Below are 25,559 nucleotides of genomic sequence, written 5' to 3'. Positions count from 1 at the left end.
GTTTTCCAGTGAATTACAGCAGTGTTTACAGCACACTGAAAAAATGCATGAGTATTTGACATTGCTTCAAGATATGAAACCCCCCTTAGACAACCAGGAATCTTTGGATAACAACCTGGAAGCTTTGAAGAATCAACTTAGACAGTTGGAGGTAAGAATTGTCTACTGCCTTTTTATGGATGGTAGTCAGCTGATGTATGACTGGGAAAAAGAAGCAGAACACTTCTATGTTTCATGTTTATATTTGTGTTTTACACTAAATAGTAAATAGGTCCGGGATATATTTCTTTGCAGACATTTGAATTAGGATTAGCTCCAATTGCTGTTATTTTAAGAAAAGATATGAAGTTGGCCGAAGAGTTTTTAAAGTCTCTTCCCAGTGACTTTCCCAGAGGACATCTTGAAGAACTGAGTATTAGCCACCAGAGTTTGAAGACCGCCTTCTCTTCCCTCAGCAACGTGGCTTCAGAAAGAACGAAACAGATCATGCTTGCAATTGACTCTGAAATGGTAGGCATAAAATGTCAAAATTTTGATTTATGAAGAAAATTTTATTATTTGAGGATTTAGTCATAAGATGGAGTATTTTATTTTTAGATTGTTAAACCCATAAACCAGAGTCATTATTTGTAAGAATTTGACATTTTGGGGAAAGACAACTGAATGCACAATTTTTTTTTCTAGTCTAAACTAGCAGTTTCCCATGAAGAATTTCTGCAGAAACTTAAGTCATTCTCAGATTGGATATCAGAGAAGAGCAGATCTGTGAAGGATATTGAGATTGTGAATGTTCAAGATTCTGAATATGTAAAGAAACGTTTGGAGTTTCTCAAGGCAAGTATCAAAACAAAGATGACAAAATATATTTTAAAACCTATGGCTTTAATATAACAAGTGTTTAGAAAATATGACTTCGCTAAGGCTATAAAGGATTATTTCCTTTGTCTCTAGAGATGTCTTTATTCATAGTTGACACAACTATAAAAAACCTTAAGGGTGCCATTCTGATGCTATCCCAAATGCCTTATCAAACTCTTACACCACTGACGTGTTGAGATTTTTATTTATATATTTATTTATGCATTAGTCACATAAATATATAATAATATGAATTAGCCATATAAAAATCGTCATGTAAATGCATAATAGTATATGTAGTACAGTCATGCCTCACTTAATGATGAAGATACATTCTGAGAAATGCATTGTTAGGTGATTTTGTGTTTTGCAGACAACAAAGAGTATACTTACACAGACCTAGATGGCATCCCTTACTACACACCTAGACTGTATGATGTACCTGTTGCTCCGAGGCTACAAACCTGTACGGCATGTTACTGTACTGACTACTGTAGGCAGTTGTAACACAGTGGTATTTGTGTATCTAAACTTAGAAAAAGTACAGGAAAAATAAGGCATTGTAATCTTATGGGACCACCATTTGATATGTGACCTGTTGTATGTGGCTCATGACTGTGTTTATATGTTAGTCACTTTTGGCATCCTTTTTTTTTTTTTTCCAAGTTCTTAGTTTGAACAGCATTCCTCATGAACAATGATTAGGCTCCTGGCTTGAGAGTCAGAAAACTGAAATTCTGGCATATTTCATTCATATTTCAAATCCCCCATAGTATTATTTATATCTTATCACAATTACATGGATGTTGTAAATGTTAGCAAGTAATATTTTAAGGTAGATGTTTCTCTTCAGTGTGCTAAATATACCTAAGTTAGGTCTTTTCCTTTTGTCAGAGTTATGTTTTAAGTGCAGTGTGACAGGTAAAGATAAACCATTTTTAGAGGCGTTATTTATCTTTTTATATAATACTAACTACCATGGTATTTAAATAATTAATTTATCATTTATTACTGGATGATAAATAGATTTTTGATGAATAGCAAAAAAATTCATAAAACTTACATTCCCTTATGTGAGAAGTGTATTTACAAAATATAAATGTTATTGTTAATATAAATTTTATCATAGCTTAGCTTTCTACTGATAACTTTTACCACTTTTTTTAACAGAATGTATTAAAAGACCTTGGACATACCAAAATGCAGCTGGAGACTACTGCCTTCGATGTGCAGTTCTTCATTTCTGAATATGCACAGGATCTGTCTCCCAACCAAAGCAAACAACTGCTGAGGCTCTTAAATACAACTCAGAAGTGTTTTCTTGATGTACAGGAGTCAGTGACTACCCAGGTGGAACGTTTAGAGACTCAGTTACATCTAGAACAAGATCTTGATGATCAGAAGGTTTGCCTTTCTTCGTGGAGTTGGCATTCTTTGTTTTTAGTGTGAAACTATAATGTAGATACCCAAGGAGTATAGTGTGACAGGAAATATCTTCTGGAAAGGCATTAGTGGATAAGATACAGTGTACATACAAATCCTACAGTGTATAACAATATTGTTTTCACTAATGATGCTATAATTTAGTTGATTTTAATTTTTTGACTCCCCAAAATACTTAACTTCAAGTGAAAGTCTTGATTGCCCCGTCCCAAGACTAGGAAATTTGAATGCACTTAGAAATTTAACACATTGATGAACATATGGCTAAAGAAGGTTAATTAAGAGTTTCGTTTTCTTCTGAGAAGCAATACAGCACAGCAATTCTGGGCTCTGGAGCTAGATTGACTGATTTCACATCCCAGCTGTGCGACTCATTCATTCTGTGAACTAGGGCAAGTCATTTAGCCTCAGTTTAATCATTGGTAGATTGGAAATAACGATAGTGCTTACCTGCTAGTGTTGTGAGCATTGATAAAAAGAATGTATGTAAAACACTTAGTATCTTGCCTAGCCTGTGTTAGGCTCTTAGTAAACATGATCTATGGCTATAAGATGAATAATTAGTGTATATATAGTAGGAAAATGAAAGGTGCAAGTAATTAGTGTTGACTTCTTAATCTTTTAGAATATTTAATGAATATGTGAGTACTATATCTAATAGCAATAATGAGCAAAGAGGTGAGAATGCACTTAGACATAGTGATTAAGTAAAAATATTGCATGCAGTGTTCCTTTTATTATTTCTTGAAGCATCAGACATTGTCTCTAGCATGATAACCTATATACACATATCAAATATGTTAACCTACAAATCACAACTAACTTCTCTTTTGATGTCCTTTTGCAGAATTAATTCTATGTGTCGCAGGTTTCAAGAGCTTAAGAAAATGGGATGTTTCTTCCTGTTGGTCAGAAGTTCCATCTCTTACAAATATGCATGGCCAGTATTCTGTTGAGCAGTTTCATCTAAACATGATCACTTTCCTTGTATATGGAATATGCTCATATTTTCTGTCTCACCTTGCTCAGTTTGTACCCTACTGCTATCATGTTTACAGCATACTTATAAAAGCTTATTAGACAAAACTTGGAAAATGTATTCTAATAAGAAGCTATCACAATAGCGATTTTGTGACCACCGCACATTTCAGATGTTTTGGGTTTTCTTCACTTTAGATTGTAGCAGAGCGTCAGCAGGAGTATAAAGAGAAACTCCAAGGGATATGTGATCTTCTTACCCAAACTGAAAACCGCCTAATTGGTCACCAAGAAGCCTTCATGATTGGAGATGGCACAGTTGAGTTAAAGAAATATCAGTCCAAGCAAGAGGTAGAATTTGATTTTCTATCAGCAGCTCTATGTTGATGTTATGTTCAATTACTATCATTTGGAAGTCAGTGAAGATTATTGAAAATACCAGTAATTTTAGCTTTTTAGAAGCAAGGCATACCCAAGACACCCTGGGCTTAATCTTTAAACTTTATACTAAAAGTTAGATTTCCAACTTCAAGCAAGCTAGGTGATTTTTTTGACTTTTTTTGGTAAGAGATATTGAGTGGAGGAAATATTAAAGGGGATTTGATAATGAAAATACCTTGTGTGATGAATTAGAATTTGGATCCATTTAAGGCCAACCTAATTATGACTTGCAAATTGAGAGGAAATAGCCATCAGTTTGGGTTCTTTCTCTTTCTTAGCTCCTTCTTACTCCATCTTTCTCGTATCGTAATTTGTTCCTTTTTATTGAAGGAAAGGGAAAAATAACAGTAACAACAGATAAAGATATCTTTATTTTGGTGTCAGGAGAGAGAACATTTTCACTGTAAGTAGATAGCTCCTGGTTCAGATTCCAGACTCTATATATTGTTAGCTTTATAACAGTCTCTCAGAGCCTCAGTTTCTTCATAGGGCACACTTTCATTGTTACATTATTATAAAAGTTAAGTAAATAGTGTGTGTTAAGTCACTAGCACAGTTAAGGTCACATCGTCGTGGCTCAATTAATAGGATTTCTTTCAATTCAAATACTATTTAAGACAATTTGAAGAGGATTAAAATAAAGTATGGAAAAAATAATATTAAAACTCAAACAGTATAATATAGAGAATGAAAATGCATGATAACCGAGGAAAAGAAGAGGAAAAACTACATGGAAAAATCTAGACGTAGGAAAGCTATAACTACTGAGGAGATATCTTAATCTTGAGGTACCTAGCAGCCAGGCGAAGAAGCAAACATTACATATTACAGATTCTGGTGTTTAGAAAAGGGAAGTGTCATAGTTTGCTAGGAAAATTAGTTCATTTTTATCCTGAGCAATAAACACATTAAAAAATAAAAGTGTAGAAACAATAAATATTACCATATATTTACAAGCCTTTGTACATGTGCTCATATAATATAAAAAAATCTGGTGTGTACAAATTTGTATAGATCATATACTGAATTCTTAATACGTTGTCAGTGTTTCACTGACTGCATTCTTTTGTTAAACATGAAAATCCGTGCTTTTCTTTAATATTGTTTGAGTTTCAAATTATATTAAGTATTGTGATTGAAATAAATCAACTCAAATTAACATACTGAATGTGTTTATTCAGACTACATGTACTAGACTCTCTACTCACCTTGTCTTTTAGAATTACAACTCTGGAAGAACTAAATAGGTAATAATTTAATCAAATATACTTTTTTATTTTGTGTTATAAGGAATTACAGAAAGATATGCAAGGAAGTGCACAGGCATTGGCTGAAGTAGTGAAAAACACGGAGAACTTCTTAAAAGAGAATGGTGAAAAGCTGTCACGGGAAGATAAGGCTTTGATTGAACAGAAACTTAATGAAGCTAAGATAAAGTGTGAACAGCTTAATTTAAAAGCAGAACAGTCTAAAAAGGAGCTGGATAAAGTTGTGACAACAGCAATCAAGGAAGAAACTGAAAAGGTCCTTATTCAAATATGTGGTGCACTATTACTATGTCAAAAATGATTAGCCTAACAGCTACTTGATTTATTATTAAGTGATATCCAGTGGTAGTAAATAAGGATTATCACTAAGGTTTATTATAGGATTCTGGATTTCCAGGTACATAATTGACCAATTACTACAAAAAGTTTGAAGAGTTGGCTTTGCTTAACTTTTTCTTAATATTTAAGTGAGGTTGTGAAACTTTCTTCCTGTGAAATGTGTGATCACTCATCAATTATAATTAAAATTTTGGAATGTATTTTTAAGAACAGGGGAAACTTCAAAGTAACTGCCTGTTGCTCTAGGGTTTAATTTCAGTGTGTTAAGTTTTCAATGTGTGTCAGTTTTTAGTACCCTCATTCTAATTTAAAATGTTCTAAGTGTTTACTTTTGGAATGTCTTAAAACTATGCCTTGGCCCACGTTCTGAATTCCTTCTGTGAACTTTCCTTCCCCAGGTTGCGGCGGTGAAGCAGCTGGAAGAGAGCAAAACCAAAATAGAAAACCTTTTGGACTGGTTGTCAAATGTTGACAAAGACTCAGAAAGGGCAGGGACGAAACACAGACAGGTAATCGAACAGAACGGGACCCATTTTCAAGAAGGTGATGACAAGTCAGCAGTTGGAGAAGAGGATGAAGTTAATGGTAACCTGTTGGAGACTGATGTTGATGGGCAAGTTGGACCCACTCAGGAGAATCTGAATCAGCAATATCAGAAAGTTAAGGTATGTTGTTGTAAACATATGATATCATTCAGTTCTATTTCCAGGTCGGTAAAGAGAGAAATAACCTAGCACATGCATTCTTTTCAAACCTTAATGACGAAAGAGGTTTTTTTCTGAGTTCATCATGTCAGATATAAATTATTATGAGAGTTCTAAGCAAGTCAAAAAATAATGAGAAATAAACTGTAGAGTTGGCATTCTCCATGTAAGTGAAGTAGAATTATTATAAAGATTTAATAAAAAATAATAATGGTTAACGTTTATAGAACAGTTAAAGTGGGCATTCTTCTAAGTTCTTTCCATTTTAACTCATTTCGTCTTCCCAGTTACTCTTTGGGGTTTTTATTTTCATCTTACAGATGAGGAAACTGTGACTGACAGTATTAAAGTAGCTTTCTGAAGTTACACATCTAGAAAGGGCTGGAATTTGGATTTAAAACTAGGCCATATGCTCACTCTGCTAAATCTGAATCTGTGTTCTAAGAGAACAATCTTTTTTTTTTTTTTGAGAGAAGGTCTCACCCTGTCGCCCAGGTTAGAGTACAGTGAAACAAGCATGGCTCACCGCAGCCTCAAACTCCGTGGCCCAATTGATCCTCCCACCTCAGCCTCCTGAGTAGCTGGGTCTGTTCTGCTATGCCTGGCCAATTTTTCTATTTTTTGTAGTGATGAGGTCTCACTATGTTGCCCAGGCTGCTCTCGAAGTCCTGGGCTCAAGCAGTCTGCCCACGTCCTCCCAAAGTGGTGAGATTACAGGCATGAGCCACTGTGCCCGGCCTAAGTTGAGCTCACTTAAGTTCTTTCTGAGCTCAGCTCATCTATTCAGTTAAGGCTGTTGTTGAGAAGAGATAGAAAAGCCCTTCTACCAGTTTACTCCATGACATAAATTAAAGCTAACGTTAATGCTACTATAGGAGCAAAGGCGACTTCTGTAGAACCATTTATAAAGTGTCAGTCATTTTATTTCAATATTTGGCTTTTGACAGTTAGATGACTGGACCTCAGAAACTTTTGCAGCTCTGTTTATTTTCCTCCCACTCTTCATAGTTGGAATCTTTGGAATAGGATACTCCCTGTGAGGTTCTTATAGAAAATACAAATTAAACCGGAAGAAGAATGGGAGTATTTACTGTTCACAATTTTAAGGGGCTACTATAGGACCTTATTATGAAAAATAAAGTCTCTTAAAATGAAAAAATCTAGTGAATTCATAAAGGAACATTATGAGTCAGTTACAAAGAAGTCAGGAAAGGTTAGTAAGTCGACCAAAGTAGTGAGAAATACTGGTGGGTAGCCTTAAAGATATTGCACAGGAAAGCCCTTGGTTTTAGGCACAGCATGGCATTTCCTATCTGATCATTTTACCTCAAAGAATATGGGAATCTGTGCTTTAGAAAGTCCTAATCTGGGCCGAGTGTGGTGGCTCACACCTGTAATACCAGCACTTTGGGAGGCTGAGGCAGGTGGATGACAAGGCAGGTGGATGACAAGGTCAGGAGATTGAGACCAGCCTGGCCAACATGGTGAAACCCTGTCTCTACTAAAAATACAAAAATCAGCTGGGTGCGGTGGTGCAGTCTGTAATCCCAGCTACTCAGGGGGCTGAGGCAGGAGAATCACTGGAACCCAGAAGCGGAGGTTGCAGTGAGCCAAGATCATGCCACTGTACTCCAGCCTGGTGACAGAGCAAGACTCCGTCTCAAAAAAAAAAAAAAAAGTCCTAATCTGGTAGCGTGGAGAGAAGGCCACAGCACCTGAGCCAGGAACTTAGCTTTCAGTAGTTGTCCTGTATGTCCTGGGCCAAGCCATTCTCCTCCTTCAGCCTGAGATTCCTCATCTGTAAGAGGAAGGGGACAGATCTGATCGTTTATGTGGTGTTGAATATGTCTGTCCATCCTATTTTGTGCAAAGCCCTTCTTGGAGGTGGGGGGTAGCATATGAATGTATTTCAAATACCAAAAACACAAGTCTATGGGAAAGAAGTTAGTTAAAAATATTTACTATGTGCCCACTAGGTGGCGGGCACTGTTATAGACAGTGAGGATGCCAGTGTTAATGAGCCAGTTCTGAGCTGACTAATTGGTATCAGACTTACAAGTGAATGGCTGCCCCATAGCAGTCCTTCTAAAGAAGTCCTTTTCACAGCACAGAGTTATTTTCACTCAGCTCCTGTGTGCCAGCACTGTTCTCAGTACTTGGGATTCTACAGTGAGCAAAATAAATTCCCTGCGCCCCCCCCTTGCACTCTGGTTGGTGAGAATGTTACAGCAGACAATAACTAAGTTATATGGTAGGTTAGAAGGTAGTGAGTACTAAGGGAGAAAAGGAGTTAGGTAAGGGTGGTTGAGTGTGGGGTGGGGGACCAGTTTTCAGCATTTGAATAGGACTCAATGGAGATGGGCGCAATTAGCCAAGCAGATAATCCGATGAAAGAGCTGTAACTAGACAAAGAACAACAGGAGACAAAGGTCCTAAAGTGTTTACCAGGGTAGGAATGGAGGTGAGGGTGGGAGTAGCAAAGAATCTGGAGGTAATAAAAGGGGCTCTGAGGTAGTGGGAGTGGGTCATTTGGCTCCATGTAAGCCAGTATAAGAAATGTGGGAAATTGCCCTCCCAAAGGATTGGTATCCTTTTTGCCACACTTGTATGGCATATTGGGGTGAATGGAAGAAGGTGCTTATGTCTGGGGGGAAAGGGACTTCACCTGCCTAATGCCTCCCTGCTGTCCTGAAGACTGAGGGGATCAGTAGCTCTGCATACCTGTGACCTGCCTGCAGCACACCTGCCTGGGAGCCCTGCCTTCCTGCCTTCAGAGTGGATTTGAATTTCTGGCACATGCCCAGCTCTGCAGGGAGTGCTCTACATATGCGATCTCATGTACTCCTTAACAGCAACCTGTGATGTGTAGGAGTTATTGTCGCCATTTTCACATGCAGGAAACTGAGGCCCAGTGAAGCTGAGTAGCTCCAGGATTCTCTTTTTATTATATCTGCTTCTCTAATGTCCATTGGGCTTCTCTGAATGTACAGTGTTCTAGCTTAGTTATTTTTGAAACCTTTTTAAAGCTTACAGATTCTTTTTCCCTATTTAAAGTTACAGATTCTTTTTCCCTATTTAAAAGTTTTTGCAGAATCATTTTGTAATAAAAAGATATTATACTTGTTTGCCCCAAAATTAGGTAAAGACATTTTTCTTTGGTAGTTGTGAGAAAGCAGGGAATAAAATGAGATCAGATTATAGACACTTATTTTAGAATTGGAATAGAAATTTGTTTTTCCAAACTTCTGAAAAATGGTGTCTGTCCTATCTGATTAAGTACATAGAGAAGATTGGAAATGTCCTTTAAAATAAGATTAGCATGCTCAAAATGCCTTGTTATTCTGATATTCACCAATAAAAGGGGGTATGGTATAGCTTGAAAAGGGGAATGAGAAGCAAGTTGTAGCCCAGTAGATCACTGAAACCTGTCAGTCTTGAGGTGGCAGGGAGCTCCCTGCAGCCTTGGTGTAACCCTGTTACTGCTTGAAGATTATGATCAATTTGTTTTCACATAGGCCCAACACGAGAAGATCATCTCTCAGCACCAAGCAGTCATCATAGCCACTCAGTCTGCACAAGTGTTGCTTGAGAAACAGGGTCAGTATCTCTCTCCTGAAGAAAAAGAGAAACTGCAAAAGAACATGAAAGAACTGAAAGCGCATTATGAAACTGCACTGGCTGAGTCAGAGAAGAAAATGAAGTTAACTCACTCTCTGCAGGAAGAATTAGAAAAGTTTGATGCTGACTATACCGAGTTTGAGCACTGGCTACAGCAGTCAGAACAAGAACTTGAAAACCTGGAGGCAGGTGCAGATGACCTCAATGGTTTAATGACCAAATTGAAGAGGCAGAAGAGTTTCTCAGAAGACGTTATTTCTCACAAAGGTGACTTGAGATACATCACAATTTCTGGAAACAGAGTGTTAGAAGCTGCCAAATCTTGCAGCAAGAGAGATGGTGGCCAGGTTGATACTTCTGCAACCCACAGAGAAGTGCAGCACAAGTTGGATCATGCTACTGATCGATTCAGGTCTCTCTACTCTAAGGTAATGTTATTTTGATTTTTTAAGGGAAAAGTAAATCTGCAATTATAGTTTTCAACTATAGTTTTGAACTAAGAGGCAAGAAACCTAAAATCCAAAACAGGAGGAAAAGGTAGTTTTAGCCTACTTCATTTTTTCTTTTTTGAGAAGGAGTCTCACTCTGTCGCCCAGGCTGGAGTACAGTGGCGTGATCTTGGCTCACTGCAACCTCTGCCTCCTGGGTTCAAGCAATTCTCCTGCCTCAGCCTCCCGAGTAGCTGGGACTACAGGCATGTACTCCTATGCCTGGCTAATTTTTTTTTTTTTTTTAATTTTTAGTAGAGACGGGGTTTCACCGTGTTAGTCAGGATGGTCTTGATCTCCTGACCTCATGATCCGCTCACCTCGGCCTCCCAAAGTGCTGGGATTACAGTTGTGAGCCATGGTGCCCGGCCTTTTCTCTATCCTATTCACCTGCTTTACTTCTGAACAATGTATTTGAAGATTAGAAACTTAAAATTACTTTAGTTTTGAGAGCGTGATTTCCAGAAGTCCCAGCTCCCAAATGCTCTAATATCCAATGTGACCACAAGATGGCGGTTGTGCATTGACTCTAAGCGAAAACAGATGCTTGCAGCCTCTCAAGCTTGGGAACTGGTTTCATCTCACTGCTGGTTTCATCTCACTGCAGGTGTTTGTCTTGTATATTTGATCAGTATATTATTTTAATCCTTAATGAATAAAAGACTGTTTTGCTTCTTTTATTTTTGTGGTCAAGTAAAAGTGTTTTTTTGAAAAAAAAAAAATCTAAGAAAATATTTTCTGGTTTATAATATAATCTGAACAGACTTGCCAAGTTGCATAAATGATTTAAAGACCATCATTGACTCTTGGACTTTGCTCCATTGTAATATATACTCTGTCTTCCTTTTGTTAATCAATCTTGTGCAACATACAGAAATTTATTAAGCACCTTTAAAACCCTTCCATCAAATCCATGTCTATACACATGGTGTATCAAAATTTCCTTCCTCTGATGATTGATATCTTTATCCTTTATTCTACATTAAGACTCAGCTCTATAAATATGTTTTTGAATTGGTATAAATCCAGAACTGTCTCTTTATTTTATGTTACTTTTTGGCTTTTTATAGCATACCTCTTCATATAAAGGAGAAAATCTTAGCCCTACAGAGTTTTTATTAACTTTGGTGGAAGTCTGTTTTTTTTTCCAAGTTACAGATTTTATAGGTCCTAAGATTATTTGATGCATATGAAAATAGTGGGTTTTAATCTCCTACCGCTTTCCCTTTTGATTGTTAGTGCAATGTTCTTGGAAATAATCTTAAAGATCTGGTGGATAAATATCAACACTATGAAGATGCTTCATGTGGACTTCTTTCTGGACTCCAGGCCTGTGAGGCCACAGCGAGCAAACACTTATCTGAACCTATTGCGGTGGACCCCAAAAATCTTCAAAGGCAATTAGAAGAGACGAAGGTAAAAAGAGAGAGAAAGATCCAAATTTCCAGTAGTCTTACTGAAAGGCTTTCAATTTCTCATTCTTTTGTGATAGTTTCAGCTAAGAGAGGGGAACAAATGATGTGAAAAGTATACTTCTGCCTCCAGAGGTAGTTTTGACTCTATTTCTCCACAGTACATTTTTTTTTTCCTGATTTTGTTGTTGTTGTTGTTGTTGTTGTTGAGATGGAGTCTCACTCCATCGTGTAGGCTGGAGTGCAGTAGCGTGATCTCTGCTCACTGCAACCGCCGTCTCCTGGGTTCAAGCGATTCTCCTGCCTCAACCTCCCAAGTAGCTGGGACTACAGACGTGAATTTTTGTATTTTTAGTAGAGATGGGGTTTCGCCATGTTGACCAGCCTGGTCTCGAACTCCTGACCTCAGGTGATCTGCCTGCCTCAGCCTCCCAAAATGCTGGGATTACAGGTGTGAGCCACTGTGCCTGGCTTTCCTGATGTTTTTTAACAGGTTTGACATTGCTCTTATGGCTTATGACCTGCATTCCAGTGCCCCCCCCAATCCCCAAACAAAACTCATTATTTTCCTGGCCACTTATTTATCTATATGCTTACTTATCTTGTTCACTGTTTTTTCCTCCATTTGAGTTAAGCTCCACAAGAACAGGTATTTTTGTCTGTTTTACTCATTGCTGTATTCCCAGCACCTAGAATATTACCTGGCCCAAAGTTGGTACTCAATAAATATTTGTTAAAGAATGGACAGCTGGAAGGGAAGAAGGGATGCTACCATCATATTCAGCAGTTCTAAGGACCAGGATTAGGGTTCTTACTGAATATCTTCATGATTCATAGAGACACAAACTTGAGTAATTACTCAGTACAATTCTCAAAAAGTCCACCTGCTCTTTCAGAAATACAGGCTCAGTGTCAAAACTGCATAACTGTGGGACTCCCAGTCATACAGCGGCAGAGAGTTTTTAATCTATTTTTATAATCTAAAACTTATTTTAAAATTCTAAAGTAAAGGATGAGAGCTAATGTGACCAGTAATTTTGAGTTTAAAATTTTCATTTCAGAAATCTATTACATGATTCCATTTTGCAGGTTAATACTAGTAGGTTATTACTGCTATAGCTAGAAAATAAACACAGGATTGCCAGTTAGACAACTGTCTTTCAGAAGTTAATTGCATATTATTTACAGAGTCAGAAATTGTCATTGTGCTGTTGACACGGGAAACAGGTACCCTGATGGGCAAGCTTAAAGTTAGGTATTGCCTGAGATTGACAACTCTGGAAAGCTAAGGAAAGCTAAGTCATACCTGAGTGAAATGTGGCAGGTTAATGTCAGGCAGAGAGAAGGCCTGTGAAGGGGTGGGAAGCATAGGGTGAGAGCAGGGAAGGAGGTCAAGCCAGGAGGTCAAGAGGGTGGAGGGCACTGCTTCTTTCCTGGGCTGAAGAGTTTACCCAGCCCTTCACTGGACACTAGGGAGATGTTGTGGGCCAGGTCAGCATCCCCAGATCCATGCAACCTCCTCAGGGTTGCTTCCTTTTTTCCAATGTGCATTTTCACTCCTGTTTTTTTTTTTTCCTTTCTTTCTCTTTTTCCACAGGTACAAGAACAAATCTATCTTAATTAAGTTTTTAGTTCCCAGTGTATTGTATATTCAAGGACAAGATATGTGGTGGGCATAGAGGAGATACTGTGACATTAAGGTCATTATTTTAGTAGGAAATACATATCATTTAAAATAATTATTGATTGCATATATTACAATTAATTAGGAAGTTATTTTAAGTATAGAAAATACATAAAATAGAAATAACACATCTTAAGTTAGATCTATATTAGTAAACAGATTATATTCCATATAAAAGTGATTTTTATATAACTAGAGCAAAAAAAGAAAAAAACCCAAAAGAATGTGATGGTTTTTTAATTAAACAGATACATAGATAAATTTTAAAATGGAAAAACCTATTTAGTAATTGCTGCAGAAGAAGACTCTTATAGCCCTAAGACAGTTAAAGAAATATGAAGAGGAAAGAGATCTCAAAGGAGAATGAACTCTAAAAAATTAAATGTACAATTAAATTTGTTGCTGATAATGCACATATTTTTCTCTCAGAAGATTTCAGAATGTATCAAGGATAAGTTTTTATGAGGATTAGGTGGCCTTCATTTCTTTCATGTTTATTAACATTGTATAATTACTTTTAACAATAATATAAACCCATTAGACTACTACAAAAAATCAGTCTTTCTACCTGTAACATATTATCTTCTACTTATATTCTGATGTATCGTAAATGTAATTTTGGGGCACCCAATTTATTCATTTCATTTGAAATACGTTTGGCCAATAGCATGTTGTTATTAGCATTATTATTCAAAGAACTGTTAATTGTGTTGTCAACAGTCTGATACTACTAGGCCATAATAACACTCCTCATGATCCCCTTCCAGGGAAATTAGTGGATAAAACAAGATTTTAGCCCCATAAGAGGTGCAGAAAACAGGATTTTGGGACCGGTCTCAAGGCCTGGGTGTGGAACCAGCAATGGGGATCACATTGACTGACAATGTCAGCCTTCCAGACTTGCACTGATCTCTGGGGTGGTGTTAAGTCAGGAAACTTTTATGAATTGGACGAATGCCCAGAAGTTTATAGACTTTGCTGTCTTTTGGTCCCAACAGGTATTCTCTTCTCACAGATCCTTCTTTCATGTTTTAATTTCCTTGAAATTCATTCAAAACAATATAAGGTACCCATATGAATATGTAATTAACAGTTTTGTTCCAAAATAGCACTATAAACAACTATTATCGTTAAATTAGGACCATAATACATGCTAGGAATTAAAAATGATTAACTCTCTTGAATGTATCTGTCAAGAGTAAAAGGATGGGATGTTTTGACAAGAAGAGGTGAAGAAGACATGCTTCTTTTATAACTCACTTTTAAGTTTTAAGCTGGTAGTCAGGGCCGTCTTTGGTATTGGATATTCTAATAGACCCATGATCACTTTTAGATGTCATTCATTCAGTAAACGTTTGTATGCTGAGTTTCATGAAGGCACAAAGATGTTAAAACCCTGTCTCTGCCCTTGGTGAACTCACATTCTGAAAAACAATTTTCGGAGGGCACCCTTCACTTACTTCATCTCCTAAGTCACCATGTTACATGAATAAGCTGTCCCTGTGGTCTAGAATTCAGTCTGGTCACAGGTAAAAAGTTCATGTCTTGAGGGATTTGTTTACACTTTCCATAATTAAACTGCTAGGAGAATTTTTCAAACAGATCCATTCTGATGAGGATTCTTTGGCATCTTGAAACAACTATAGGTTCTGGTATTCTAGATCCTATGTTGGTCATAGTTTGGTGGGCCTTTTGACATATGCATAGACTGCCTGTGTGTAATCTCAGTTTCTTGGATTATGAATATTAGTTGAGGAAATTTTACCATTAGCTTTAGGCATATAAATAATGATAATAAATAGTGCTGAAATAGAAGATAACCTTTTTAGGTTTTACATCTGATATGTTCGTTTATTTACTTAGTTGCTCATTTATTCCAGAAAAAATTTTTTGGAGCCTGCTATGTGTCAAGCACTGATCTAGGCTCTAGTAATAGAAAGCTGAAAGGGATGACTTCCTAGTTCTCAAGAAGGCTATAGCTTGATAGAAGACACAGGTAAATCCAATAATAGTCACAGGCTATTTATGGGAGTTCCTGTAAGGAGTACTTACCAAAGCTAGGAGTGAGGAGAGACTTAGGGAAGGTTTTCCGGCTGAGTATTAAAAGGTGAATAAGAGCCAAGTTCAGGATGATGGGGGAAGGTTGCATGAAAAAGTTGATATGTAGAGTTACTAAGACGTTGGGGCCAGCATGAATAAATAGCTAAGAAATAGCTGTGTTGGACATTTCTGGAACAGAAAGTTGAGATTGAAGGTAGAATTAGGGAATAGGTTTCGTTGGACCTTTTGTAGCATGCTCAAGTCTTGGCCTTTTTGTGAAGGGAGACTACTAAAAGATTTTAACAGGGGGTTATATTTGGGTGTTCTTGTGTTGCTATAATGAAATACTTGAAGCTGGGTAATTTATAAAGAAAAGAGGTTTAGTTGGCTCACAATTCTACAGGCTGTACAAGCATGGCACTGACATCGCGCAGCTTCTGGGGAGGCCTCAGGGAACTTTTACTCACCGTGCAAAGCAAAGCAGGAGCAGGCATGTGACATGGCAAAAGCAGAAGCAAGTAAGAGAGAGGAGAGAGAGAAAGAGAGAGAGATGGGGGCAGTGAGGAAGTGCTACATACTTTTAAATGACCAGATCTTGCTAGAATTCACTCACTGTCTTGAGGACAGCACCACGATGATGATGGTAAATCATTCATGAGAAATCACCTCCCACCAGATTCTACCTTGAGCGTTGAGGATTGCATTTCAACATGAGATCTGGGCGGGGACAGATATCCAAACTATATCGGGGTGACATGTGGTCAGATATGTATTTTAGATAGAACACATTAGGAGCTATATTAGAGAAGTGATTGGAGAAAGGAACACAGGATTCTTTTTTTAACAATCCAAGTGAGAGATTATCCTGTAATGATACAGAAATATGGAGCAAAAGTTGACTTTTAAAAAATATTAAGCAGGTAAAATTGTTGATTGATTTGCATGTGTGGAAAAAAAGCTTTAAATGGTTGATTTGCATGTGGAAAAGAAGCCTTAGGATGGAATCTAGGAGGAACTTCAGGTTGACTACTTGGGTAGGTAGATATATCCCAGGAGAAAGTACAGGTACAGAGAATGAGATGATGAGTTCAGATTTAGCTTTTTTGAGTTGGAGGTGACTGCATACACCCAGATGGAAACACTCAAGAGGCAGTTGGAAAGCTAGGCCCATGGCCAAGGATGAGTTCACATCTACAATTGGACACTGGGGGCTTTGAAATCCAAATGAAAGAGTAGAAGAGGAGCGTGAGTTGCTTAAGAGAAATTAAGGCCGGGGATAGACCTGTGTGGCCAGGCAGCCCACTTTTGCAGAGATCTGTCAGAGCTGTTAGAAATGCAGGGTCCAACTTCTGGAAGACGTATCTATGGCTTCTGCTTCTACCTTTTTTTTCTTCCTTCCCATTGTTGAGCCACATCTGTTCACTCAGAGATATGCAGGGACCGCTATTCATTAAAATCCAGGACTCATTAGTCTTTCAGTTTACATTATCCTTTCCGAAGCAATTGACACTGTTAACCTTTTCCACTTCTCTCTTCCTTTAATCTTTGGGGACGGAGTTGTTCTGGGCCCATTTCCACCCCACCAATTACATGTGTTCTTTTTTTTTTCTTCTCCCCATCACTTATATATAAATATTCTCCATGATTCTTTAGAATCTCCTTCTCTGGCATGCCTGTGCTTTCTTGTTTGGGAGTCACATCATGTGTCTTGACTTCCAATTCTCTGTGTCTGTTTCCAGTTTGGGTTCCAAGTCTCTCCCATTTCCAGTTTTGCTGTTTCCTTCTGGACGAGGGTCCCAAAAGCACTTTGAAATCATGAATTCCAAAACAGGCATTCCTTTACTCTAAGCTTGCTCTCACTTTTTTTTTTTTTTTTTTTTTTTAAATAAATTCCACTAATTGGCGGGGAGCATTGGCTCATTCCTGTAATCCCAGCACTTTGGACGGCCGAGGCAGGAGGATTGCTTGAGCCCAGGAGTTTGAGACCAGACTGGGCAATGTGGCAAAACCCTGGCTCTACAAAAAATACAAAATAATTAGCTGGGCATGGTGGCATATACCTGTGGTTCTAGCTAATTGGGAGGCTCAGGTGGGAGGATCACCTGAGCTTGGGAGGTCGAGGCTTCAGTGAGCCGAGATTGTACCACTGCCCTCCAGCCTGGGCGACAGAGTGAGACTCTGTCCTCCCCCCCCGCCCCCCAAAAAAAGAAAGCAAAAGTAAATTCCACTGATTACCTAGGCTCAAAATCTTTGGACATTTCTACTCTTGTCTCCTCTTATCCTTTGTTCCTGCTCCCTACAGCAGTGCTGTCTAATAGAACGTTCTGTGATGATGAAATTTTTTATTTTTTAAAATTTTTATTTATTTATTTATTTATTTTAAGAAAGTGGGAATCTCACTCTGCCACCCAGGCTGGAGTTAACAGTAGCATGATCATAGCCCACTGCAGCCTCAAATTCCTGGGCTCAAGCGGTCTTCCTGCCTCAGCCTCCTGAGTAATTGAGACTACAGGCACAGACTACCATGCCTGGCTAATTTTTTAATTTTTTTGTAAAGATAAGGTCTCACTTTATTACCTAGGCTGATCTTGAACTCCTGGCCTCAAGTGATCTTCCCAACTTGGCCTCCCAAAAAGCGTTGGGATTACAAGTGTGAGTCACCATGCCAGTGGTACTCTGCTGTGTTCAGTAGCCACAGTGGCTACTTAGCACTTGAAATGTGGCCAGTGTAACCGAGAAATGGAATTTTTAATTGTTTAAAATTTCAATTAATTTAAATTTTAAAAGCTACATGTAGTTGGTAGCTACCATAGTGGGTAACACAACTTTACGTAGTATTACCAAGTCCTTTGGACTCTTCCCAACTCTAACTAATTCCACCTTCTCAGTCCAAACAGACTGAACAGTGAAGCTGTCTTCAGCCCTCGGCCTTCAGTAGTCCTCATTGTTTTGTTACTGCTGAAGTTGTCCCCAACTGGTATCTCTGCTTTCTTTCGTATCTGTTGGATTTTTCCCATGCAGTGCCACAAATTTAGCCTTTCTGTAGGACAGCCCTGAGCATGTCAACCCCTTACCCAAAAGCCCTGCGTAAGTCCCCATTGCTGTGAGATGAAATGTACACTCCTTAGCCTGACGTTTGAGGCCTTTCCAGGCCTATTTCTATTTACTCACCCGTACGCATTGTCAAACTGAATTGGACTCTCCCCTTCTCCTGTGATTTTTCTGTCCTCATCTTTGTGTCTTCCGTTTGTTCTGCAGGGAGTTGTTCTCCCAAATCCACACTTTCTTAAAGAGCCATCTCAGTGTCACTACCATTGAGGTGGCCCTCATTTCCCTCCCATTTTTTTTTTCCTGTTAACTTCCAGTAGCATTTTTTCATACTCACCTGTGGCACTTACCACTTCCTGCCTCAGACCATAAAATCCCTGAAAGTAAGCTTCATGTCCATTTTTATTTTTATTTGTTCACAAAATGTAGCAAGACTTTTTGATTTTGTTAGATGTTCAGTAACTTTTATTGAATTAACAGAAATAAACATGACTCAGTATTGAGTCAGGATCTACTGATTTGGGCAAGCTTATTTATCTCCTTACCTGGAGTCAAAAATGGTCTCAAATTTTATTTTGTTGTTCATTTTAGTAGTAGTTGGGGTATTGTGCAAAGCCTAGAAGTAGGGGTTAAGGGGTAACTCAAGGGATAAAGTTAGAGGATTGTATGACCAGGAACCAGGGAAATTATTATGAACATATGCTTAAGGGTTTATTTCACAACTTAATTTGTATTATCCAGACTGGCTGATACTTTTGCTAATGCTGCTTTATAACTGGCCTTTTTCTAAGAACTCTGGAAAGTTGATGATGAAAGTTGGTATGATGAGAAGTTTATTCTGTCCAATTTTACTTTATCTTATTATAAATCATTTTGTCCACATTAGAAATCTATTATTTAGTCCTACTGAGTATAATTGAAAAGCATTTAATCCTACAGGCTCTGCAAGGACAGATATCAAGTCAGCAGGTTGCTGTAGAGAAACTGAAGAAAACGGCTGAAGTGCTTTTAGATGCCAGGGGATCTTTACTTCCAGCCAAGAATGATATCCAGAAAACACTTGGTAAGATATTCATGTCCTTGCTTCCTGTCTCACAGGTAAATTCTGAAGAAAGGTGTCCTAATAGATACGGAGAAAAATGTTCACTAGTTATAGATTGTGTTCTGTGTGCTCTTTCTCTGTGAAATGGTGTTCCTGAATCTGGGAAAAGGCATGCCTTCTTTGGCAGGTATATTAGAATCTTAGGGGCAGGAGCTGTGTGTCTTGAAAATAGTATATTTAAATTTAAATTTGATATTTAGAAAACGTAACAGAAACTCACTACGTAATGTCCACCACAGGAAGTAGAACTTCACAAAATTCTCTTGGTCGATGGGATTGGGCAGAGGAAGGCTTTCAACTTAAGGCCAAAAGTCTTTATCAATAGTGGGAACATGGGTTTAAGAGGTTGAAAGATGTGCTTAATTGAATCAAATTGAATTTATTTATTTTTAGAGATGGGGTGACTTTATTGCTCAGGCTGAGTGGAGTGGCACAGTCATGTCTCACTGCAGCTTTGACTTCCCCATCTCAGCCTCCCGCGAAGTGAGGATTACAGCAGTGCTCTATCATGCCCAGCTAATTTTTAAAATTTTTTTTTGTAGAGATGAGGTCTCACTATATTGTCCAGGCTAGTCTCAAACTCTTGGGCTTAAATAATCCTCCCCAAATGTTTTGTGCACAAAAGTACCACTACAGCCGTAATCAAGTTTCTATTATCACTGAAGAATTGGGGTAACTGAATTCTCAATTTGAGTGCGGCCGATAAAAAAATTCTAGAACACAGAGAAGTGGGAAGACTTCTCAAAGCACATCTCTCAGGCCAGGTGCAGAAGCTCACACCTGTAATCCCAACATTTGGGGAGGATCATTCAAGCCCAAGAGTTTGTGATTAATGTGTTTCTTGAGAAAAGAGCTATTGTATATTATCTTTGTATCTACCCACAGTATTTAGTTTATATCAAATATGCAGTGGATTATCAATATATATTTTTTACTATCTTACATATGTATTTTTTGTTTTTACTGCCCTGCTTTTCACAATATTTAATGTTATTGTATATTTCTATGTGTGAATATGTGAAGTAAAAATATTCCACAACAGATGATTAGACATATGTTTTGCCCTAAATAGAGCATGAATTAAGATCTGAGTTGAAATTTTATTTGAAGAGAAGAATGGAACTTAGCTCTTTTAAGATCACTGTGTAGAAGGGAAACCCTGTATTTTATTCTTACACATATCCAGATGTTTTTTATTATGTACCCCCATCAAAAATTTATCTTCAGCCTGCATCCCCATACATGCAGATATATTTATAAGTCATATGAACATATTACTATATTATTATATCATATGTGTTATAATTATGAAACACAAAAGTATAGAGTTTTAAAGTATAAAATGAAAATATGAATGGAAGTTCTAACATTTTGTTCCTCTGTCCCAGTGCAGCATCTCATATATCCACCTTAGATACCAATGCTATGAGGATTTGGGTATAAGGATATGAAGGAGAAAGAAAGACTATCTTATTTGTATTTCTGTTATTTGAAGAGGCATTTTGATATTTTTTCTCATTGTTAAGTGTACATAGTTTCACTTTTAGTTGCTTAAAATTCATTTGTTACATTATTTTAAAACTAAAACTTCTGGCATAATTTTCTAGGAAATGTGTGAAACTAAGGTATAGAGGAGTTTCTCTAAGATCTTTCTGACTTCTAAGAAAACCAATGATTTAAGAAAATAACATTCTTATAGTAGATTTTTGTACCTTTTTCTAAAATAATTTTTATTTTACTAAAGTCAAGAATTTACTTCAGTGACAATATTTTATCACTAAGAAGTACAAACTAAACAGTGTCTTCATTTAGGCTACTATAACAAAAATACCATCGTCCAGATACCTTAAACAACATACATTTATTTCTCATAGTTCTGGAGGCTGGAAGTCAGAGATCAGGGTGCCAGTATGGTTGGGTTCTGGTGAGGGCCCTTTTCCTGGCTTATAGATGGCTGCTATCTTGCTGGTAGAGAGTGGTGGAGCGACATCATTTCTCTCCTGTTTCTTCTTCTAAGGGCGCTAATCCCATTCACACAGGCTCTACACTCATGACCTAATTACCTCCTCAGAGAGAGAGAAAAAATCTGAGTGTTTTTGCTACTCACTCTCATACACCATTGATCATGACACAGAACACTTCTGTGACCAGATGTGTGTGTGTATTTCTCCCCATACACCAAACAATTCTCCAACAGATACCAGCTGGATGTCCCGTAATTCAATTCAATTCAATTCAATTCTGACACTGTCTACCTGGAATTAGCTTCAGACCCCACAGGTTAAGGGGTCAGTCTCATAATGCTATCCCCACTTCAGATACCAATCACAAGTCCCAAATTGTGATCCGTATTTCAGAATGATCAGCTATAAATTAGGGTTCCCTTGACCCTCCTCAGGTTCAGTTAATTTGCAAGAGTGACTCACAGAACTCAGAGAAAGACTTTACTTACATTTACCCACTTAGTATAAAGAATATTAAAACGGATACAGATGAACAGCCAGATGGAAGAGATATATAGAGTGAGGTATGGGAGGAGGGGAGCAGAATTTCTATGCCCTCTATAGGCGTGCCACCCCCAGGACTCCATGTGTTCAGCTATTCAGAAGCTCCCCAAACCAATCCTATTGGGTTTTTATGGCAGCTTCATTACATAAGCATGATTGATTGCATCATTGGCCATTGGTAGCAACTCAACCTTCAGCCCCTCTTCCCTCCTCAGAGGTTGAGAGGGTGACAGTTCCAACTGTCTAATCACATGGTTGGTTCCCTGGCAACATCTGCCACTCTCCCCTGCTCCCCCTACCCTAAGACTATCCAGGAGGCACCAGGCATCACTTCATTCAAACAAAAGATGCCCCTCACTCAGGAAATTCCAAGGGATTTAGGAGCTCTGTCATACACTCCTATCACTCAGGAAATCACAAAGGTCTTAGGAACTCTGTGTCAGGAACTGGGGTCAATGACCAAATATCAGAACAAAAGATTGTCCTTAGTGTCTGTATTACTGAGGAAATCAGAAGGATTTTAGGAACTTTATGTCAAGAGCTATGATCAGAGACCAAATATTTCTTATATGATAATATCACATCTTCCAAAGGCCCCACCACCCAACACTATCACATTGGGACTTTGGCACCAATATATGAATTTTGGGGGACACATTTAGTCTACAGCAAACAGTAACACTCAGATCTGTTAATTATATGAAAATAGCTGGCTTTCCTTGGGAAGTCACTTATTACGGCCGAACAGATCACTGATTTTACTTACCCTGTTGATGCGGTTGCCCAACTGAGAAGTCGCTAACCTGCCAACCTCAAGCTGTCATTCAGAGCATGTGCTCTTGTGAGTTTCCAAATTAGAGCTCATTTTTTCCTTCAACTTTTATTTCAGAATCAGAGGGTACATATGCAGGTTTGTTAGAAGGTATATTGTATGATGCTGAGGTTTGGCATATGATCTAACCCATCACCCAGGTAATGAGATAGTCTGCAATAGGTAGTTTTTCAGCCCTTACCTTCCCACCCCTCTCCCCCATCTAGTAGTCTCCAGCATCTATTGTTTAGAGCTTATTTTTGAACAACTGCTTGTTTCCTCTGCTGACAGCATTTTCCTGCATATTAAATGCTGTCTCCCTCCCCACTCAGTATGCTGATGGGCTTCCTTGTGTTTTAGTAAGAGGAGCATGATTTTCTCTTTAAATCATCCAAACTTAACCTCTCACTCCAGTGAAAATGTTCAAGATGTTTTCTCATGATGTAGCATTAGAACAATTATATTATTTTGTTGTATAGATTATGTTTCATGGTCCAAACACAAGCCAGTAAGATATTTCATTTTATAGAGATGTTTCAGGACACAGCTTTTCCCTACTGAAGCTTTCTACAATGTGTAAGACTAAAGCATTCAGAAATAATTAAACTATTTTTCAAATTCTTGGACAATAAGTGACAAATTCACCATTTAAAACATTGTTTTCCAGAGAGAAAGAGATGAATACATTAAAAACCATTATTGTTCAAACTCTTCATTGGTCTACAATATAGAATGTAGGATGTTAACATGTGGGACTTTAGTTAAGTGAAAACTAAACCAGAAAGGGTTTTTTTTTTTAGCATCTTGAATCTTTAGAATTGAAGGTAAAGTTTATCCTCATATGAGATAGGTTAGCCTGTTAAGTTTATTCTTCTCTTTTGTCTGCTGTTAAACTTTTAAATAAATTCAATTAGTGTATATTTTAGAAGCATAATTTCAACTTAAATGGATTTTCATTGTTGCCTATTTTCTTAACTTACTTGCGTCTGCCAGTTTCTGTGCATTCGAGTGATTTGCTTAAGTTGTGAAGTATGACAAAAGCTTAGCATGGGTGTGTGTGAGGGAGGGAGAGAGAGTGATGATTTTTATATGTAGAAGTTAATTCTTCATAAGTCTTTGTAACTGTGTATTGTCTTGAGAATAGCTGTGTGCGACTCACCTTTTTGTCCCCGTAAGTAATTATCAATAAGTATGGCTAATGTGAAATGTCAGATTGAGAACCAGTATTTATTTCAAAGATTTACTGTTCGTACCATTCTTTCATCTCTCTGAGACAATTCAAATGTTTATGCATCCAAAAAAATCTATTTTCAAATGCAGATGGGATATATATTAACTTTTTAAAAAAGATTTCAATTTTCATTTTCCATTGAGCTCTTTTCTTTCTTTATATTTTAACATTTTAGGTGGTGCTCTGATTATGCATTAGGAATTTATCATTGAACTTTTTATTTTTAAAATTTTTATGTGGAAATTGTATGATTCACCTTCATGTGTTTTTGAAAAGGGATAGGGCAAAGAGAACTTTGTTGTTAATATTTCCTGATCTGTTTGGAGTAGATGACATTGTTGGGAGATACGAGGATCTGTCCAAGTCTGTTAATGAACGAAATGAAAAACTCCAGATAACCTTGACCCGTTCACTGAGTGTGCAGGATGGCTTGGATGAAATGCTGGACTGGATGGGAAGTGTGGAAAGTTCTCTGAAAGAACAAGGTCAAGTGCCTTTAAACTCTGCTGCTCTTCAGGATATCATCAGTAAAAACATTGTAAGTGACTTTAAAAAAAGTCCCATTTACAGTTTTTTGAAAAAACAGTTTTATAGGTTCAAAGTATAGATAGATTTAAGATAAATTTAAGGATATGAAAAAGAGACATTTACTGAATGTGAGTGTGGAAAGTAATGCACAAAATCAAGTGTGTAAAATGGTTTATCTGTGAAGAAGTGTAGGAAGGGCTTTGTGTACTTTTTCTTGAATATTATTTCTTATAGAGGGCTTATGCATACATTGAGTCTTATCTTGTTTATCATTGTTTCAGCCAGCTGCACATGAGATTAATCAGATCAGTCTTGTCTAGTCTTTTAAGAATTAGGACCATGGCTAATCCCCAGGCTCCATTAGATTCTAGGGGTTGCTGAGTAGCAGCAGCCTCCTGCCTCATTCAAGCAACTAGCCAGCTGTTCTTCACTCTCTCGGAGAGGTTTAGGATGGCATTCCTCAAGGGACAGATCAAACTTGTCATTCAGTTTCAATGGTTAACCTTCCTAGTCACAGATTGTGCAAGCTTATGTTGTTAGGAATAGTCATTTTAAAAAATTCTGTCACATTATTGGTAAACATAATAATAAAACATATGCAATACTTGGTTTATTTTAGATGCTGGAACAGGATATTGCAGGTCGTCAGAGCAGTATAAATGCCATGAATGAAAAAGTGAAGAAATTTATGGAAACAACAGATCCATCCACTGCATCCTCACTGCAAGCCAAAATGAAAGACTTGTCTGCTCGGTTTTCAGAAGCAAGTCATAAACACAAAGAAACTCTTGCTAAAATGGAGGAACTAAAAACCAAAGTAGAACTGTTTGAGAACCTCTCAGAAAAGCTCCAAACATTTTTAGAAACAAAAACTCAGGCTCTTACTGAAGTAGACGTGCCAGGAAAAGATGTTACTGAATTGTCTCAGTATATGCAGGTATGTCTTCCTTACTACTCAGGAGGCTAATCAGATAGATTAATAGTTAGGGCAAACTGATATACTTATTGCCAGAATTATAATTGGCAATCATTTTAATTGCTTATAGATCAGTAAAGATC

The 25,559-nt window shown here is 37.6% G+C and overlaps 1 protein-coding gene across 32 annotated transcripts in view; it reads left to right on the top strand.

The window, feature by feature from the left end:
* DST (dystonin) overlaps positions 1 to 25,559 on the top strand; it is a 488,658-nt gene that overhangs the window by 350,052 nt on the left and 113,047 nt on the right. For 25 of the 32 annotated variants that reach the window (XM_021936750.2, XM_021936748.2, XM_021936745.2 and 22 more), the window contains 12 exons: positions 2 to 151; positions 295 to 510; positions 685 to 834; positions 2,029 to 2,262; positions 3,478 to 3,630; positions 5,011 to 5,244; positions 5,726 to 5,992; positions 9,547 to 10,077; positions 11,377 to 11,553; positions 19,261 to 19,384; positions 24,302 to 24,510; positions 25,120 to 25,437. In XM_021936750.2, coding sequence (XP_021792442.2) covers positions 2 to 151; positions 295 to 510; positions 685 to 834; positions 2,029 to 2,262; positions 3,478 to 3,630; positions 5,011 to 5,244; positions 5,726 to 5,992; positions 9,547 to 10,077; positions 11,377 to 11,553; positions 19,261 to 19,384; positions 24,302 to 24,510; positions 25,120 to 25,437 — 2,763 coding nt within the window. The remainder of the gene's footprint in view (position 1; positions 152 to 294; positions 511 to 684; positions 835 to 2,028; positions 2,263 to 3,477; positions 3,631 to 5,010; positions 5,245 to 5,725; positions 5,993 to 9,546; positions 10,078 to 11,376; positions 11,554 to 19,260; positions 19,385 to 24,301; positions 24,511 to 25,119; positions 25,438 to 25,559) is intronic. The other 7 variants (XM_021936767.2, XM_017957960.3, XM_021936770.2 and 4 more) reach the window with 1 other exon arrangement.

Source organism: Papio anubis, chromosome 6, assembly GCF_008728515.1.
Source record: "Papio anubis isolate 15944 chromosome 6, Panubis1.0, whole genome shotgun sequence".
In the NCBI taxonomy this organism is placed as follows: domain Eukaryota; kingdom Metazoa; phylum Chordata; class Mammalia; order Primates; family Cercopithecidae; genus Papio; species Papio anubis.
This window is presented reverse-complemented; position numbering and strand designations above follow the sequence as displayed.